The following is a 20,900-nucleotide window of genomic DNA, read 5'->3' on the forward strand; positions in this document are numbered from 1 at the left end:
CTTCTAAACTGGAAAGACCAAACCCAAAAGCAGAAATTATATTAGTAGATTTCCAAGCTGCTGTTTTGCACACTGCTTAAGAATAGTGCCCCAAAGTCCCAAGCTAGTGGAACTGCTCTGGAGGAAGCAAATGGCAGATTCGATCCCTCCTGTATAACTTCTCCCAGCTGCCATGTAATTACGACTTGTAGTTTCAAAAACATTGTTACCTGCCCCAAAGCATATGGGAAGCTCATTTTTTCTAAGCACTGTTGCATTGCTGGTTTATTTCCAAGATAAAGAAAGGGTTTTCCCCCCTCCTATCAAGCATGGCTTTGTTTTAGGATGTGAATAAAGATTTATCAGCCACTGAAGTCAATTGCTGTGATCAATACATCTTAAGACAGACCAAAAACTGAAATCAATATACGTCTTATAATGGCACACATACATCCCTTCAGAAATACCAGGAGCGTTAAAAAAAAAGATTAAAAAATCATTTATAGATAGAAATGGTTTTATACTGAAATCTGCTAAAACATCGCAACCAAAGACATACTTGATGCCAATTATGAAGAGGAGTACCACAGCCCACCACATTGCTTTCAGCTAAATGAGATGTTATTGTAACAGTCTCTCATTATGCTTATTGTATCTGAACTCAATGATGCTTGAACTGGACTGCAGAGTTAAATGAATACATTTGGGTACATTCATTTAGAAGTCAATTTTGTGCCAAATGCAATGCCTGAATTATTTGGTGACTACTGTAAAACAGAAAAAAGAAATTCTCTATAAACAGACAGCAAAAATTAAGGTACAGGTGCTAAAATAGCACATGGTGCATCAGCTTGCAGTTTCCTCTCATTGAGTATTAAGTATATTTACAGTATTGCTTGTATAAAACTAAAGCATTTGTAACTTTTAAATACCCAAAATATGTCAAATATTGAAATTTTATATGCTAAATAATGTATAAATTATGGATTTTATATTGTTAAAGGAGTAAAATTAGTTTAGTTTTGATAGGACAGTAAGTATTGCATATATTTAAATTTCAAAAATCCCTCCACCCACAGGGGAAGAAAGGGAGGGAGCTACAGAACCGCCCCCAACTTGGGCTTCAACATTTTAGAAGAAGAAGATATTGGATTTATATCCCGCCCTCCACTCCGAAGAGTCTCAGAGCGGCTCACAATCTCCTTTACCTTCCTCCCCCACAACAGACACCCTGTGAGGTGGGTGGGGCTGGAGAGGGCTCTCACAGCAGCTGCCCGTTCAAGGACAACCTCTGCCAGAGCTATGGCTGACCCAAGGCCATTCCAGCAGGTACAAGTGGAGGAGTGGGGAATCAAACCTGGTTCTCCCAGATAAGAGTCTGCACACTTAACCACTACACCATACTGGCTTTACATATCTAGCTGGGACACAGATATTTTGGGGAAACGGGGGTCAGAAATGCTGATCTGCTGCTGAGACTCAGTGTTCTGACTCCTCTCCCTTGGGAACTTCTCGCTGTGTCCCAGATCAGGGGTGGCATCAGTACCTAAGGCACAGGAAGCTACCCAGATTCTCAGTGCCAAATCTCATCCTGTGTAACAGATGGCAGGATCAAGCTTTTGGGTCACAAATGTTTGGCTTTCATTTCACTACCCTGAAAATATCAGCTCTTGAAACTTCATCTCACATGATGTTGACACCAGGTGGGAGATGCACATAAGATGGCTAGCTACACAACACCATCAGCAAAAGAAAGGCATATATTTTGCCAAGTGGCCCTTGGAGCCATGCTGTTCCTGGAGACTGGAATGTGCATTCACTATCAATTCCTGCCCTCTTATGCTGTACAAACATGTCTCTTTCCAGTCTACTATCAGCACTATCTAATTTGAATGGAAACACCACTAAGGAGACTGTTCACAAGCTCAGAACAGTCTGCTTGCAAGAAAGCAAGAGAGTCAACATTACTGATGTGTAAATTACTCCTGTATGTCACAGTTAGAAACCTCAGTCTGACACTGAAGGGGTACACAACTCTACAAGAGGCGACAATTTCATTCTGCCTGCCTGCAGACGCAGTGACAGGTAGCTGATAGCAATTAGGGAGGATTTGTTCCATTAGGAAAATTACTTTTAGCATCCACTCTTAGTGAAAAGAATTAAGTCTTTCGACAAGGCAGTGGATTAGCATTTACCAAAGGATTCCAAGTCATACATGTTATATATGTATGTGCGCGTCTGAATAGTAATGAGTTCTTTCCCATTCAGAAAATACCCAAATCCCATTTCTAGAATTAAAAGACTGGCACTTCCTGATCTGTATGGAAGTTTCTCTCTATCGCCTTAAGCAGTACACAGTGCGCTGTCATCACCTTTATCTTGATGCCCTCAAAACGTCCAAACTACTTTTGCCACATAAAGTTCAGAGAAATAGGAGTGCAATTTATAAAGGGAACACGCTGATAATGGTAGATGTGTACAAGCGGTTAAGGACAAATATTTTCAACAAATTTCAGTAAAATTGGCTTTTCTTCCCTCTGCAGTTTGAACATTTTCTGGGCTTCTGGATCAATAAACCATTAATGTTTGCATTCAGATGGAACCACAACTATAAGAGTGGAATTCGAGCGATTTCCCTTTCTGAAATGGAAAGGGAAGCTGGCCCACCTAAAACCTAAATTTATACCCGCCTTGGAAGTAAGTGCAAGAAGAATCACTAGTTTACAGAAAAATTGTTGCTTGTTCACATGGCATAATTTTAATGATGCCTCTGATCACGCTAGCTGTTGAAAACGTATAGTCACCTAGATGCGATTCTAGCATGCCATAGGCAAATGGCTGTTTACAGCTAGTTTTAGACTACAATTGACTGTCAATGGAGAAAAACAGTGTTCATCTGATTGTGAATTTCTAATCAATACAGCTACAGAAACATATTGGATGTGTATACAGGTAGCCTTTTTAATTGAGTTTAGCGAGCACTTAGCCTGTTGTACTATTGCCATTGTGCTGTGAATTTTTGTATAGGTGTGTGCTCCATCCATATACCTCTTTGAACTGTGGATACAACTGACCACAACTCTTGATTCCATTTTTGGATAAGCTGTATCATCTCTTGAGAAAGGAACACCTGAAACGGTGAATATCGAACTCCAGAGAGAGAGAGAGAGAGATAGGTGATGGAATAATTGCGACAGTCGCTCATATTTGGAATCAGCAATATTTATTGGGGACAACCCTCATTACAGTTCCTGATGTGGAAGATTTTGCCATGACCTTCTGGAAGTCCTTACTGTCTACTGGACTAAAAAAATCATACTTACATTCATATTATTTTTATTATTGGTGTTATTCTACTTATCCTTAGGGACTATATACTTTTGCATAGTGTTGTACAATATTTTGTTCATATTTTGCGGGAGAGTTCCTGTTTTTTTTCCCTTAGTTATTTTACCTCCATGCCCTGTGTTTTGATAATCTTGTAGGATCTAAGCAGCTTAGCCAATAGCAGGCAAAGATCTTTAGGAGCACAGTAATGACGCCCCTCAGGACAGCTCAGTTTCACCATCACCTCAAACCACTGCCACAGTGCAATACGGAATGTGCCTTCGAATCCACATCATTTCAATTTCAATTTCAGACCTTTAACGGCATAGCATAAAATACAGAAAAAGGTTTAAATGGACAAAATAAACCAGAACTAAACTTAGGACAGACATAAAACCAAGCATAGCCCGAGTTGTGTCGGAGAATGGTGGCCAAAAATTTTGCTACAGCACAGGTAATTTCTGAATTAGAGCCGTTCGGTAAAAATCAACAGAAAGACAAATCGTTCTGATTGATGGCAGGCGGGAAGAATTTGTGAAACACCCGTAATATCGTCTTGTATATGCACACGACCCTCTGCTTCTGAAGCATGAGTTAACATCCACCACGTGTGACTGACAGCTTGGCACTGCTCTATAATTTGACAGAAGCTGGTTTCAAATGGCTCCCAGAAAATAATTAAGCATTAGAAGACCATTACTTTCCCCCAGGCACAAGGATTTTGGTAGGAAAAGAATACGGCCTGACGCCTTTTATGATATTCTTCAAAGAGATGGTCATCACAACTGTTTGCTGTCATTTCCGCACTATTTATTGTTAAATCAAAAGCCTTACCTCCGAGGCGTGTCCTGAGGATACGGAATGACTATAAGCTGGGAATTTGGGATGATGGCTGTCCACTCCTGCTTCCTTATAGTCTGGAAAAGAAGAAACGAAAGCACTCAGTGTTTGCCCTACCCTCACTTCCTAATTTTCAAGTTTTATTTTGAATTCCACTGGAGAGATCAGGGCAGCCAAACTAACATATCAGAATTTCTCAAGAAATATGTATTGTATTTTCAGTAAAACTGGTTAGAATGAAATTATTCCTCCCCCTCCCCGCACACACACTGCTCCAAAAGTCTACTGACTGGGGCCATAGCTGTTCTCACAGGTATACCGACAGCTGCAAAAACAAGGGAGCTACAGGTATTACAGCCCTCCTATTCCAATTTCAGCCAGCATGTCTTTACTATGGTTCTCAAGACACAACCCCAGCCTACTCACGACACCTCACACCACCCTTCCCCAGGGTTAAAAATCCAGCGTGATTCTGTGCACGGCACTAAACTGAGTCCAAAATGTCATACTAAACATCAATACAGCTTTAGGCGAATCACCTACCTTTGCACCTGGAGGACAAGGGATACCAACATACAAGTGATCGAGGAAATTGGCGCTACGTCCCAAGCCCAGAACGTTGTACGGGAGCTGGAGAGCGAAGTGTGCTGACTGACTCAGTTGTCCAGCTGCAATATAATTTTAAAAAGGAACATATAATGAATATATTGCTTAAACCTCCTGAGCGATGATTTCTTTTTATACAGAAGAGCCACTGAAGGGACGATGGGTTAGATGTTTATCAGCGGCATTCCGGTTCCATAAATGTGTGAATTCGGTATTAATAACTGGCATTTGTATCATTTTCTGAAGAGCTGAACATGCAACGTGGACATTATATTTTGCACCCTTTGCAGCAATCTTGAAAAGCAGGTCAGCATTTTTCCCATACTGCAGACAGGGGCTGAGGCTGGGCCAGAGAAAGGCAGGCTTCCTTAGTGCCACTTAACGAGTTCATAGCAAAGGTGATACCAAACCCAACGGATTCCTCATTCGGAGCTCCAGCTCTTAGCCACTTCTTAAAGCAACATGAACACAACTTTCAAGCCTTTTCCATATCTATCAGTGTGCTGATTCATATCTACCATGGAGTCTTACTTTTGGTGCAAGGTAATAAGAAGTGGCTGTGTCCCATTTTAATGAAGAGAATAAGCAGGAAGGGAATCCAGAGTTTAATCTTTCATTTACTTAAAAGCAATACTGATAGCACATTGATGATGAATGAACCAAGTTGACCCATCATTTTATTTTGCTTTGGCTACCTGTACGATGTGCGTTACCTGTTCTCATGTGCTCCTTTAGGATCTCAAATTGAGCAATAATATAAGACATACAGCCAGTTTGGTGTAGTGGTTAAGTGTGCGGACTCTTATCTGGGAGAACCGGGTTTGATTCCCCGCTCCTCCACTTGCAGTTGCTGGAATGGCCTTGGGTCAGCCATAGCTCTGGCAGAGGTCGTCCTTGAAAGGGCAGCTGCTGGGAGAGCCCTCTCCAGCCCCACCCACCTCACAGGGTGTCTGTTGTGGGGGAGGAAGGTAAAGGAGATTGTGAGCCGCTCTGAGACTCTTTGGAGTGGAGGGCGGGATATAAATCCAACATCTTCATCTTCCTCACAGGGTGTCTGTTGTGGGGGAGGAAGGTAAAGGAGATTGTGAGCCGCTCTGAGACTCTTTGGAGTGGAGGGCGGGATATAAATCCAATATCTTCATCTTCCTCACAGGGTGTCTGTTGTGGGGGAGGAAGGTAAAGGAGATTGTGAGCCGCTCTGAGACTCTTCGGAGTGGAGGGCGGGATATAAATCCAATATCTTCATCTACCTCACAGGGTGTCTGTTGTGGGGGAGGAAGGTAAAGGAGATTGTGAGCCGCTCTGAGACTCTTCAGAGTGGAGGGCGGGATAGAAATCCAATATAACTCATCATCATACCATAAATCACAGCTTGTATGACAGAATGGGCACTCGTATGTGAACTTGCTCTCTGCAAATAGGCATGGATTTATCACACCATGATTTGTTCACTGCATTTCTTAACTAAGTAAAAACTGACTGTTTTTCCTCTAAGGTAAAAGATTCTCTCAGATACATACGGGAGACACACACACAATTGCAGTCGTCAAAACGTTTCATGCATTTAAAACACGGCTGACTTTTATGATCTTCCGGGGTTTAAAATCTATTGGGAAGTTTCATTTCATTTTCAACTGTATCTGGTACAACCGATTCCCCAATTTGTTTTGGTCTACAGTACAAAATATACTCTGCAATGCTTTACATGCAAAAGGGCCTCAAAACAAAACTAGCATTCATGAAAGTAAAATGACACACTCAGTCCTTGCTGGCTCCGATCAGAGGAGCTGAAGGATAACCCTGCTTCCCGCTCACCCCCGCCCCACAGGCAGCTGGTACATTTCCCACAATGGAAGGGATTCCAAAGAGCACCACAGCTATAGTGGAAACTGCATGAACAGCATCTATAATTCACATCTGGAGATGACATTTTGCATTCCAGCATGGACTTGTGCCCAATTTTACTGGGTCCAGACATCAGTGCCAGGTGAAAATTGCAATTATATCTACTTCGGCGAAGATGAAAAGTTAATACATAAAACAATATTATGAAGTGTTTGAAAAAGGAGCCTTACATTTACTGTGGTAAGAGTTATGAAACAAAAGTCTCGATTTTTTTAATAAAGCATTTTCTGAAGACACAGGACAACATGAACTGCCAAGCTCAAGGTTGACCTAAGAACCCTTTTTAGAAGGCACCTGACATCTGGGGAATCATACTTATTGGCCCCACCCTCTGAGTGTTTAATTGAAGGTCAGAATAGAACTCACATAACAGCATTGTCTTTTTTCTGCATGATTCAGAACCCTGTTTTCCCTCTATCTCTATGGGACTACAGCTATACGTGCATAGAATGGTTCCAAATCACTGGCAGGTGAGTCCATGGCAGGTGAGAAGATGGAAGCATGATTCCTTTCTCCCCCTTCTTCCACTATTTGTCCTCCAGATAAGAAATGTCATCCAAAAAGATGATAAAGCCTTATACTATACTGGAGGATCATGGAATTCATGTCATGATTCTTCCTCCCCCCTTTCTGGACACCTGATACTCTTATCACAGTACAGTCTAACCTGAGATTATAAGCCAAATGCCAATATGATGAAACATTAGATTACTAAAAAATGTGAACAATAACATCCTAATCCCTTGAAAAAATGACATAATGCTTAGCTGGCAGGGGAAACGGAAGGAAACAACAATTATTGGAACTCCAAGAATGTTTGGTGTGCAATGAAAAATGTCGAACAACACAGAAAGTGTCTAAAAGCATCATCAAAACATGTCCATCATAGCATTCAGAGTCTTGGAGGCAGATGGCAAAATGAAGGCATTTCATAGTGCCAAACAGCCTTCAGATGTGGTTTTCTAATATTCGGAGAAAGAAAGCAAATCCAGTGGTAGAACAGAATCAATGATCTGGACCATGGCCCAAGAGCCGACCATAAAGACAAGGGGGTGGACTTTCGAGACAATGCAGCGCTTTAACTGTGCTGCCCCATCAAAAAAAAGAATTCACCATGTACAAAACAATGGAGCGTTATCCCGCCATGCACTTGTGCAATTGCCTCAGTCCCTAGGGAGGGTCAACAAGTTATTTTTGTGATGCGCCACGGAATTGTGACACAAGATGTGCATTCACTTGGGATGCGACTATGTCTCTGATCCTAAATCTTGACCTGCTAAAGCCACAGCTGGTGGCACCACCTGCACAGAAAGGCTTTTGATCCCCAAGCACAGTCCTGCAACCCTTCTGGATGCATGCAGACAGCAAACGGTTCTATCTCCAGTCAGGAATAAGGCAAAGCGGGTGGGTGGGGGAAGTGTCCACTGTTGCCCCTGATGGTCAGAAGGCCACCAAGAGGAAAGGGATTAGCGGCGTGAAAGAAGCAAAAGGCAGACTCAAGGTGTGTGACCAACATGTCTCTGATCCTAAATCTTGACCAACAGTGTGACCAACTGCAGATTCTGCAGGATTCTCCAGATAGGTTACCGTTCTCAGAATGAGAACATGGAGGCGCACAATGAGAACATGGAGGATTCCCTTGGTAATTCTCAGTATTCAGAATTTCCCCCCTCTCATCTAAAAAGGTAGTTTCCTAAACCAAAAATACTGCAGCATACCTCTGGGGGGGTGGTGGTAAGCAATCTTGGCCTACAGATGTCCTTTTGGAGATCACATCCCAGGACTGAAGCCTGACTGTATGTGTGGAACTCTAAGGACGTGGGACGTACAAGTTAGATTAGGCTGTCTGCAATGGAGAACTCCAGTCCCACAAAAACATCAGTCCAGAACAATAAAAAGATACACGAGGAAGCCAAAATTAGACTGCTAAAAGGACAGTCGTGCGTCCTAGGAATTTCCTAACTTGCAATTATACGAGAGGATTCAAATTCAGATCTTATAACTCTTGATGTTTTTACAACCCCGTATAAAATGTTCGTAATTTAGGCTGCTAAAAGGATTCAAGCAGCTGCTCGCTCCGTTTTATATATGCACTGCTTGGATTTCTGTAGCTGGGAAAATGAGGTATTTGTTTAGGATGACAAGCTGCTGTCACTGAATAATATGTATGCAGGAGCAGCCCTCAACTGAGGCAAATTAAAAAAAAACAAACAAATTAAGGGAGTTAAGGAAAGCACTCATGTAGTAAGCCATTATTGATTATTTTGTAGCACTGAAGTCATTCATAGCTTGCATGTCAAAAAAGTGAAGGGCAATTAATGAATGGTCGAGTTTTAATTAGATCTAGGAGCTAAACTGAGATTACATTCAATTTTCCAATGGGCACTATTTTTCAGTGCTGCCTTTCCCTCCCAGCACAAATCAACTCTTTTTTCCCCCCCAAAGTTTCTAAAATGAACCTTTTCAAACTAGGCAGAGTTGTAGGGCTCTACCCTCAAATGAAACAGCAATTCATAGTAAATACTAGCATTTCACGGAGTTGCGAATAGCCAGTTGTGTTCCCCGATTCCAGTTTGTTCCCTTCTTTCCCCATTACTGGATAACCCAGATTCCAGATGGCTGAGTTGCCTTGCCTACTCTCTTGGTTCGTTTCTACTTCTTCTGTTGACCTAAAGATGCCCTTGATGGGCAGCACAAAAGCCCATGACTTCTAGAGAGAAGAAACTGGTCCACAAAGAAAGGAAACAGGTCCTGCCTTCCAAGCTAGGTGGAGCTTTCACATTTCTAGGAGTGGCTTCAAAGAAATGAACCAAAAGTTAGCAGTTGCCTCAAAACAGGTTAACTACAATGTGGTAACCGAGGCTTTTTTTGTAGAAAAAGCTCAGCAGGAACTCATTGGCATATTAGGCCGCACCCCCTGACGCTAAGCTAGCCAGCACTGCTAAAAAAAGCGCCCTGGTGGTAACAGACCCAAAGGGCGTGCATGTGTTTTGTCTCTCTTGTCAGCTTTAGAAAAATACAAGCCAAATAAGAGCATTTGTTTTGAGTTTATAAATGTTTACTTGTTTATATCAAAGTACCTGCTTTAAACAGTCTGTTTTCGGGTTATGTTTTAGCAACCTGCTATGCTTAAGTCATGCTATCTCAAGAAGGATTTCTCCCCCAGGACCACTTAAGCTTGATAAAAGTACTGGGATTTTTTGGGGAGGGAAAAAACATCTATCATGGGTGGATGCAGCTGGATAGGTCAGGTGGGTAGAGTCTGGAGAAGAAAGCACAAAACTATTCCTATTCTAAACCCATGTTGTTTTTCAAATAGACACAGTCACGCTATACATTAAAAAGGCTATTTTTGGGGGGAGGGGGGGTTGTGTGTGGGGGATGGTGTACTACTTACTACCAGTACTCCCTCTACGCTGCGGAGTCTTGTGAGCAAAAATTCTACTTTGTGAGCTAGCGGCATTAAAGCTGCGAGCTATTGCGTACATTCGTTTTCTCTGGGGCCATTTTTCCTAAACTAAGACAAAAATGTGTGAGCCAGAGGCTAAAACCCCCTGTGAGCTAGCTCACACGAACTCAGCTTAGAGGGAACGCTGACTACTACCGGCCCCATCTTGGTTGTGGCCCCAAAAGGAGCTGATTGCCTGGCTAAGAATCAGGGAGCCAAAATGCGTCCCCCAAAACAAACACACTGACTGATCAGCAAAAATTAGCTGATAGTTTAACGAGAAGAGAAACGGGGAGGAGAGGTTAGAAGCCCCTTCCAGCCCTTGTGATGAAAGGTGCCTTGCCCAAGCAAAGGAGGGTTGGCTCTCATTTCCCTGCCGCCGTGTTCTGGAGTTTGCTTCCCCCGCCCAGGTCACTGGAGCTGCTGCCAGGGCTGGCAGGCTGATGCTCATTATTATGTAAATCAGAACGGCTGTGATTATGCGAAGGAAAACAGCTGTGCAAACTTTCATTTTCCCTTTTCAAGTTTCACAATGGTGACACTGTTGATTAAGGGTAAAGTCTCAGATGTAAAATTAAAAAAGAAATCTTTTATTTATCGGGAAAACGGCAAACAAAAACAAAAGGAAGTGATTTGCGGAACCCTTAAAAGACTGCCTACTTGGACTAAGCTGCGGCAGGGCAGACTCAGGCAATGCAGCGATAATAACGCTAGAAGTAACAGAGTACCTTTGGCGAGAGTAATCTGGAAAGGTTATTCCCCCTGACAAGGCCTCGGGACCTTGGGCCAAAAAGCCGCTATGGCAATTACTTTAATTTACAAAGCCAGAGAGGCCAACAAAGCCAGCAGCTGTAGGGCAATAGACTGGCTGGAAGCAACAAAAAGGGGAAAGCGGTTGCAGGACAAATTGGCCGAGTCTGCACAAATAAAATCTGGAGCAGCGACTGCAAAACTGGACCTTGGACTCTTGAGTTTGATGTACAAAGGCCCCCACCTCTCCCACTCATTTGGTGCTTTTACTTAGAAAGGAACAACCCCCCTCTTTCTTCCACCACCCTCAGCTGGTGGACAACTCCACATTTCCCCCTATAAAAGCAACCTCTCATGAAAAGGGATATGGCTGCCTCCTTTTTAGGTGCAAGTCTGCAGTCCTCCATTTGTACTTTCTACTTTCCCAGTTGTCTTTCCATCTTAGCCTCCACTCCCCCAGTCAAGTGCAGCCAACTCTTTGCCACAGTTGACGTGTGTCACTGCTCCTCTGCAAAATCTCCAATGCTCTCCCTCCCGCCTCTCTCTGTGCCATCCCTATTAATTTCCCAGCAGTCCTCCCTTTGGGTAGCAGTTAGTACAATGCATGCTGTCTTAATCCAAGCGAAGATGCACCTGCTTCAGAGACTGTCTTTTATTCAACCAGAGGTGAATATGCAGTGACCTTTCAAACTTGCAAAACACTCATCTTTCTGAAGAAATGTTTGCTTGTACTCAGGGCTTCTTGTGTAGAAAAAGCACAGCAGGAACTCATCTGCATGTTAGACCACAACTTCTGACACCAAGCCAGCTAGAACTGCATACCTGTGCATTCCTGCGTTTGGAAGCACAAAATCTGCTATCAATTCCCAGACCAAGGGAGGCCAGACTGAGCTCTACATGGGCCAGGGCCTTCTTGGTGGCAACACCAATGATGTGGAATGCCCTCCCAAAGGTCATAAGGGCCCTGTGGGATCTCTCCCAATTCTGCAGGGCCCGTAAAAGGGCCTGAGTCTGCTTCGGTGAGGAGGACGGGATATAAATAAAATAAAATAAATAAATAAAACTGAACTTTTCTGACTGGCCTACAACATCTAAATGGGAGAGGGCTGCCACCTTTATGCTGCTGAGCAATACCAGTTCAGAGGAACTAAGACCACCAGAAGGACCACCATCAGAAAAAAGAATAAATTATGATATGTATTATAATTAGAATGCCGAAGAACGAAAACTGTGATCTGCCTGTATCAAAATTTTTCTGTGCAGCACCAATTATGTAGTTTTAATTGCTTCATTGTTTTAAGTTTTATCTTTTTTAAAATTGTAATCTGATATTGCTGTTTTAAAGTGATTGTCAGCTGCCCTGAGTCCGCTTGTGGAGAGGGCGGGATAAAAATCTAAAGTAAATAAAAAATAAAATTAAAAAATCCCCGCTTGTACCGATTTCTGAACGTTTCCTTTCCCTCCCGGTGCCTGGGAAATTCCTCTCCTGCCCCTTACCCTTAGGGACCGTCTCTCCCCAGAGGGTACTTAGATCTGGAACGCAAAATCTATTATCCATCGCCGGGCCGAGGGAGGCAAGATTGAAATCCCAGAGAAAAAGCTTTCTCAGTTGCTGCCCCCTATTGGTGGAAACAGCTGCCAGAGGAACCTAGGGCCTCGCAGGACCTCACCCAGTTCCGCAAGGCCTGCAAGACAACACTATTCCGGCTAACCTTTAATGGATCCTGAATTGCCGATATAGTAGCAGGGAAGGATACCTAATAAGTACTGAACGCCATCGGAAATTAAATGACATCAAACTTATTTTATTTTTATTTTATTTATTTATTTAAGATTTGTATCCCGCCCTTCCCACAAGTGGCTCAGGGCGGCTTCCAATAGTAGATCCAACAAAATTACAATAGTTAAACATATAAAGGGATCCGTATTTAAAACAGATAAAACCTTAGTTATTAATACACATTAATAAATATTGCAACTGTATATAAAAGAAATCCAGCAAGTTACATTAAAAACGATATTAGCACCAAATTGTTTAATTTTAATTATGCACGGTTGACCTGATGAATTGTTTATATGTAACTAATGCGGTTGAACTGTTTTATTGTGATTTCATTGTGAGCTGCCCTGAGCCTGCTTCGGCGGGGAGGGCGGGATATAAATCTAATAAATCTAAATCATCCTCCTGCATCATGCTGATTCCATGGGCTGCCTCTCAAGCACACAGTGAGGAGATTCCCTAATGAGAATCGCCCTCCTGCTGCCCACACTGATAATGCCAGCACCGTCTCAAATGTGTGTGTTTTTTTCCTCATAAGGATGTTGGTAAAACTGCAGCAGACAACGTGGTCTCGGTTAGCCCTGTTACTGTAGATCATAAGCTCAAGGACCCAAAGCGGCACTAAATATCCATGGCATTACTAAACTCCGTGAGCCCAGAAGGGCTACTGAGATGCTGGCTCAGCAGCAGGTGAAAGGCCAGGCTGCCAAGGAAGGTTGAAAACGGTTAGCAAAGTAAAAAAAAAAAAAAAAGCGCCATGGAGGCATTGGTTTATCAGATCTGGACATAAAGATCAATGAATTGAGAAGACAAATGACTCCAGAGTTTAAGGACAGAGATAGCCTCGTGCCCTTTCTGCCTGCCAGACTGGGTCACGGGGTTAATATACACCAGAATTTAATGATGATGAGTCATCTCTTTCTTTTTGAATTATTGCAGAGCTCCCTTGCTAGGTCCTTCAAGAACTGGGAGAAAGAAACATTTGAAACAGACAGAATCCTCTCTTGCATTGATGGAAAACGGGGAGATTCTTCTCAGGCAATACGGGGGGGGGGGGGGTCCTCAAAACCAGTACTCTAATCCTTTTGCAATCAGAATGAATGATTTGCATAATCCAATTACTCCACACTGGAATTTGCATTTTGGGGAATTTAAAGCTGCGCAAAGGGTGAGTTGTTGGGGAGGAAGGCAGAGTCTGAAGCGAGTGAGGGGGAGAGAGAAGGGGAAAAGGTTAGATGCCTCTTTGCATTCGTGTTTTATGAGAAAGGGAAGAGAGACTGGGGGCAACATCTGATGGGTCACAGAGGAATGTGCAGTACAGGTCCCTTTCATCTTGGACTCAGCTACTATCATGGGTTCTGCTAGATTCAAGTCCAGTAGTATCTTAGAGACCAACATGATTTTTGGAACGCAAGCAGCTTACATAAGAAGAGCCCTGTTGGCTCAGACCAGTGCTCCATCTAGTCCAGCCTCCTGTCTCACACAGTTCCTCTGGAGGGCCAGCAACAGGGCAGAGAGTCCTTAGCCTTCATTACAACATTAGAACAGCCTTGCTGGATCAGACCAATAATCTATGTAGTCCAGTATCCTGTCTCACACCAGCTGGCCAACCAGTTCCTCTGGAGGTGCAACAACAGGACATGAAAATATAACAACAGGGCATAACAACGACAACCTTCCCCAGATATTGCCTCCTGGCATTAGGGTTGCCAGTCTCCAGCTGGGGCCTGGAGATCTCCCGCTTTTACAACTGACCTCCAGCTGGCAAAGATCAGCTCCCCTGGAGAAAATGGCTGCTTTGAAGGGTGGACTCCATAGTATTGTACTCTGCTGAAGCCCCTCCCCTCCTCCAAACCCCATCCTTTCCTGGCTTCACCCCCAAAAGTCTCCAGGTATTTTCTAACACAGACCTGGCAATCCAGCCCGGCACTGGTATTTAGAGACTGACTGATTTCAGTGATGGAATTTCTCCCATCTGAGAACATGTCTCACGCAAACAACTCCATGAACCCTAAATGTTCAGCCTTCCCAGTTATGCAAATGATTTACTTCCTTCTGGTATTTAGCCTGAAACTTAGAGATGCTTTTTTGAGGCTCGAAGAAGCTTTGTTAAAAAGACTTGAAAAGCTTGCCTAATCCTCTTTCACATAGACAATAAATCATTTTCAGTTGGGAGATGCCTGAACATGATAATTACTAAGTGCAGAGAACAAAATAAACGTGGGTGCAGTTACCGTTTAAGAAAATGCGTTATCCAAAGTAAAGTGCAAAAAATAAAATTATAATTAAAAAAAAAATGGTATGCATCGGTTTTAAAACAAAAAGGAAATATTCAAGAATGTGCTGGAATCTGTGCTTCTAAAACACCTAAATGTGTTTTGAAACATTTGAGTTTAATAAGGAAAAAAAATATTTTATGGAATTACCAAATATAATAGCCAAGACTACAGAATAGAGGCTATGCGGATGAGCTATGGATCAGGAAATCTCCAGTTCAAATTTTCCTGTACCATAAATTAGTTAGATAATCCACTCTCTCAGTCTCATTTCCAAATCTGCAAACTGAGGATAATACTACTAGCTCAACCTCACGGGGTTGTTGCATAGGGTACTGAAGTAATATATGTAAAGCACTTTCAGCACTCTAAAGTAAATGAGGAAAAAAAAAGTTCATGAATTGGCTGGAATAAATGACAAACTGGATTCCTAGCTGTATATTAGTTTGGAAAAATAAATTCCCTTTGCTTGTAAACCAAGGCAGGACAATTACCTATTTTCTTGAGCGTTACTGTTCGGTACTTAGATTCAGGTGGGTAGCTGTGTTGGTCTGAAGTAAGAGAACAAAGTTTGACTCCAGTGGCACCTTTAAGACCAACCTCCTGATGGCACCTGGTTTTTTTGGCCACTAAGTGACACAGAAGAGTTGGACTGGATGGATCATTGGCCTGATCCAACATGGCTTCTCTTACGTTCTGAGTTTAATTCTGGGTATAAGTTTTGTGTGCATGCACGCTTCTTCAGATACAGGTATCTGATGATGTGTGCATGCACACAAAAGCTTATACCCTGTTAAACTTTGCTGGTCTTAAAGATGCCCAAACTTTGCTCACTTCCTGGTAAACATTAGGCCTTAATTTGCTAATCATCATTGCCAGCCATATGATGTCAAGGTTGACGAGCAACACTGAAGCCTGATGCACAACAAGCTGACTGTAATATTGCTTGCAAACAACAGGGCATTAATATTTAAAAACTAATCTCACAAATTCATCAATATTTATACATCAGAAGGCTTTAATTTTGGGCTCAGCTCAATTGCTGCTTCAAGTCATTACTCCGCCATCATGCATTTGTGATTTGCATTGTTAACTCCCCCCAGCTTCTGCAAAAAGTCCTTTTGGCAGATGCTGGAAATTGCTGGAGCAGGTCCCGTCAAATCCCAAAACATTTGGGATCAAACTATTGTGATAAAATGGTTAACACCACTGGTTTCTCTGGTGGTCTGATGACCATGAGGTAAGCAACAGTGGGAAACCACGGTCTAAAATTGCGGAAGCAAGACAGAAAGGACCGTGGGAGATTAAAAAAAAAAATGACAAAATATAAAAACAGAAGTAAATGTGAAATATCAAAATGTTCAACAGTAACGCATATAATATTGTAAGACACAATATAGCAAAATTATTTAAACAGTCCAAGCCCTCCAAGGCGTCCACCCCTACCATCAGTCTTCATAAATAAAGTCCTAGGTACTGGTAACAATCATGTGAGTATATTTCTTTTTAGGTACCTTGAGACTTCAACAGACCAGGAGACGTGTGTTCAAAAAGCACGGAACCTATTGGAAATAAGCATGCATTGTGAGAAGGCTTTATTGTTCTGCTGTGAATCTTTCTACTAGGGAGACTATACATGCCGGACCAGAGCTCTTGAAAAAGAAATAATCCAAAACGATCGTTGGGCTTGAGGTCCTTTGCTCTGGCTTTTTGGACGCATGTCTCCTTGTCTGTTGACGTCTCGGAGTACCTAAAAGGAAATATAGTCACATGATTGTTACTGGTACCTAGGACTTTATTTATGAAGGCTTTACCTCTGATTGTTGGAGCGGATGCCTTGGAAGGTGTTGACTTTTGGACTGTTTAAATAATTTTGCTATACTGTGTCCTACGGTATGAACTCCCACTGAATCTGAGGCCTGGGTATTATATATGTTATTGTTGAACATTTTGATATTTTGCATTTACTTCTGTAATTATATTCATTGTGGTTATTTTCTTTGTCTCCCGCGGTCCTTTCTGTCTTGCTGTCTGATGACCACAGCAGCAACAAGCTGAAAGACCACCTTCTCCCATACTGTCCAGCCTCCCAGCTAAAACATGCCAGACAAACTCTTCTCGTTCTTCCCCCTCGCTGCCTACAGAGGTGAGACAAGGCTTTTCCTGTGGTGGCACCTCACATGGAATGTCCTTCCCTTTAAGGCTCACCTGGTGCCTCACAACTATCTTTTTTACGCTAGGCCAAAACATTTCTGTTGATTCAGGCTTTTAACTAAGGCGTTCTCTCAGTTTCTGTAGTGCGTTTTAGTCTGAAAACCGTTAACTGTGTTCTAGGTTGCTCAATGTTTTTTTTTTCTTCTTCTTCATACTCTGCCTGGATTTTTAATTACCAACTTTTCATGTTTTATGTTTTTATTACATTTTATTTTGTAAGCTGCCTCAGGCAGGTTCCCTAAGCACTTTCTAAATCAATAAATACTAGACTTCTCAAATGGAATAAACATCCAGGTACCTACTGACCAGCACCAAAGCATACCAAACTATGTACATTGGCTCTAATTTCTCTAAATGAGATTAGACACTTTGGCGTTCATTCTCTACTAGAGATGTACAATTTCCAGAAAGAACATAAAATTTACTATGTGGTCAGAAAAAAGTGTCACACAAAAGGTCCTTAATAATATCTGCATAGCTGGAAGCTGTTTTCTCTCTTCTGTAGCTATAGGTTAGAGAGAGTTCAGTTCTCAATGAAACTTTCAGAATTTCCCTCTGAGGCTTTGCAGCAGCTTCTGTCCCACCTCCAATCTTTTTCTCCCCTCCAGCACGGTACGGCAATAAGCAACCCAATCTGTGGTTGTATGTGTCATAGTGGTTTGATGGAAAGGCAAAAACGTCACTCACAAGAGAAGAGTCATGTCAAAAGGGCCCCAGAAACAATGGAAACTCCACACGTTGCCCTCGTAAAGATCAACTATCCTTTTAGCTGCAGAATATGAAAGAGCTGCATATGTCTACAGCATGCCAACCTTGTCTTTAAAAGCATTTCACGCATTCTAAAAGACCACATATATATATTTCATAGGAGGTCCCCCCCACCCAGTACTCCCCCAAATTTCCAATTTTTCCTCTGGAAAAACTGGGGGGGGGGGGAAAGGGCTTGGGGGGAATAAGAGAGGTGGTTTGCTATTGCCTTCCTTTGCATTGCCTTCCTTGGTGGTCTCCCTTCCAAGTACCGACCCCACTTAGCTTCCAAGATCTATTCATATCAGGCTTTACCATGCCACCTTTCCCTTCCCCAACCTAACACGCTTCTCCATTTTATCCTCACAACCACCCTGTGGGGTATTAGGCTGAGAGTGACTGGCTCAAGGTCACCCAGCATGAGTGGATTTGTACCTAGGTCTCCCCCATCCTAGTCTTGGCACTCTAGCCACTACACCATAAGAACATAAGAGAAGCCATGTTGGATCAGGCCAATGGCCCATCCAGTCCAACATTCTGTGTCACACGGTGGCCAAAAATTTTTTATATATATATACACATACATATATATACACACTGTGGCTAATAGCCACTGATGGACCTCTGCTCCATATTTTTATCTAACCCCCTCTTGAAGGTGGCTATGCTTGTAGCTGCCACCACCTCCTGTGGCAGTGAATTCCACATGTTAATCACCCTTTGGGTGAAGAAGTACTTCCTTTTATCTGTTCTAATCTGACTGCTCAGCAATTTCATCGAATGCCCACGAGTTCTTGTATTGTGAGAAAGGGAGAAAAGTACTTCTTTCTCTACTTTCTCCATCCCATGCATTATCTTGTAAACCTCTATAATGTCACCCCGCAGTCGATGTTTCTCCAAGCTAAAGAGCCCCAAGCATTTTAACCTTTCTTCATAGGGAAAGTGTTCCAACCCTTTAATCAGTCTAGTTGCCCTTTTCTGGACTTTTTCCAATGTTATAATATCCTTTTTGAGGTGCAGTGACCAGAATTGCACACAGTATTCCAAATGAGACTGCACCATCGATTTATACAGGGGCATTTTGGCCACACTGAACCTCATCTGCCACGTTGACACCCACTCACCCAGCCTCAACAGATCCCTTTGGAGTTCCTCACAATTCTCTCTGGTTCTCACCACCCTGAACAATTTAGTGTCATCTGCAAACTTGGCCACTTCACTGCTCACTCCCAACTCCAAATCATTTATGAACAAGTTAAAGAGCATGGGACCCAGTACTGAGCCCTGTGGCATCCCACTGCTTACTGTACTCCACTGCCAAGACTGCCCATTTATACTCACTCTCTGCTTCCTATTAATTAGCCAGTTTTTGATCCACAAGATGACCTGTCCTTTTCCTCCATGACTCTCAAGCTTTCTAAGGAGCCTTTGATGAGGAACTTTATCAAAAGCTTTCTGGAAGTCAAGGTAAACAACATCTATCGAGTCTCCTTTGTCCACATGTTTGTTCACCCCCTCAAAGAAATGTAACAGGTTAGTGAGGCAAGATCTTCCCCTACAGAACCCATGCTGAGTCTTCCTCAATAACCCGTGCTCATCAATGTGCCTACTCATTCTGTCCTTGATAATGGTTTCTACCAACTTTCCTGGTATTGAAGTCAGACTGACTGGCCTGTAATTTCCCGGATCTCCTCTGGAACCCTTTTTAAAGATGGGAGTGACATTAGCTACCTTCCAGTCCACAGGAACGGAGGGAGATATCAATGAAAGATTACATATTTTTGTCAGAAGATCCACAAGTTCAACTTTGAGTTCTTTCAGAACTCTTGGATGTATGCCATCTGGACCTGGTGACTTATTAGTTTTTAATTCGCCCTGGCTTTCTTAAAAATGTTGAGATATGCCTCTATAAAATCATGGACGTTTATAGTAATTGCAGAGGTGAAAGAGAGCTGTTACTACAAAACTATGTAGTTACTACAAAACTATGCTTTTGTGGGAGATGCTGGCCACAGATGCAGTCTTTCCCATCCTTAATCTGCAAGGCCCCAAACATCTTGTTAACAAAGTCTCTACACCAAAAACTGCCACCTCTGCTCATTTATTTTGTAAGCCGGTTGGTAGCATTTCTCTTCCGAGATGACAAATCATGTACAAGATAACTATTGTACCAGAACCCCTTCTGTAAAGTCATATTTCATGGAGAAATATATTTTTGTTATCTGTAGCTGTAGCTGCTTTTCTTTCATTTTTTTGCTTTTACTTCAAACAGAAGTTCATCATTCACGGCCGTTTTACGCTAGCGAGGAGCGCTACAACCAGTTCATAGCTCACAAACAATTTCTATAAGCTGCATTTTTCTTCCCAGCTATGCCAATGGTTACGTTGGTTGCTGTGCATTAGTGACTGAATGGGGTCATTCCTTGTTAGGGCCACAAATTGACTGTAGAATCTGCCTTGTTTGTCATTAGAAGAGCATCAGAGCACCTAAATGATAAGCGTCTCCTTGATTAATTCACTGCATTCTGCACAGTGGTATTTTGTGGCATGCGGTGCCTGGATAAATGGCAATTTGCCATATTCATTTCACATATTAAAAGCCCAACGTGTTTCTCTGGCTTGAAGCAAAGGAAACAGCTTACAAGGAGTACTTTGGCAAAACACAATTAAGAGTTTGTTAGAAGTAAACAGAGCAGTAGTTGCCAGCAGAGCTTCTTTGTAGAAAACGTGTTTGAGTTCAGAAGCCCCCCAGCTAGTTCTGAATCAAATTTTTATGTACAGCACATGCTGCATGCAGTACTGGGGAATTAGCACTGCACTCCTAAGCCGGGTTGTAACCCTTTTAAGCACACTGACTTCAGCTGACTTAAGAGGGTTAGGACTGTATTGTAGGCATCAGGTGTTTCTGAACCTGAACGAATCTGGATTGGAACTGGTTTTGGATAAAAATTGAGGAAGTAAGGTCTGTTCATAAAACGCATGAATAAAAATGTACAGCTGTCAAGAGGGCAAGTTATTGAAGTTCTTG

The 20,900-nt window shown here is 42.5% G+C and overlaps 1 protein-coding gene across 1 annotated transcript in view; it reads right to left on the reverse strand.

Annotated features, from left to right (window-relative positions):
- ITFG1 (integrin alpha FG-GAP repeat containing 1) overlaps positions 1-20,900 on the reverse strand; it is a 185,855-nt gene that overhangs the window by 16,221 nt on the left and 148,734 nt on the right. Inside the window, exons 15-16 of the mRNA XM_060253919.1 lie at positions 4,690-4,814; positions 4,141-4,223 (exon numbers count right to left, since the gene is read on the reverse strand). Of these exons, the coding sequence (XP_060109902.1) occupies positions 4,141-4,223; positions 4,690-4,814 (208 nt within the window). The remainder of the gene's footprint in view (positions 1-4,140; positions 4,224-4,689; positions 4,815-20,900) is intronic.

This window comes from Heteronotia binoei, chromosome 14 (genome assembly GCF_032191835.1).
Source record: "Heteronotia binoei isolate CCM8104 ecotype False Entrance Well chromosome 14, APGP_CSIRO_Hbin_v1, whole genome shotgun sequence".
NCBI lineage: Eukaryota > Metazoa > Chordata > Lepidosauria > Squamata > Gekkonidae > Heteronotia > Heteronotia binoei.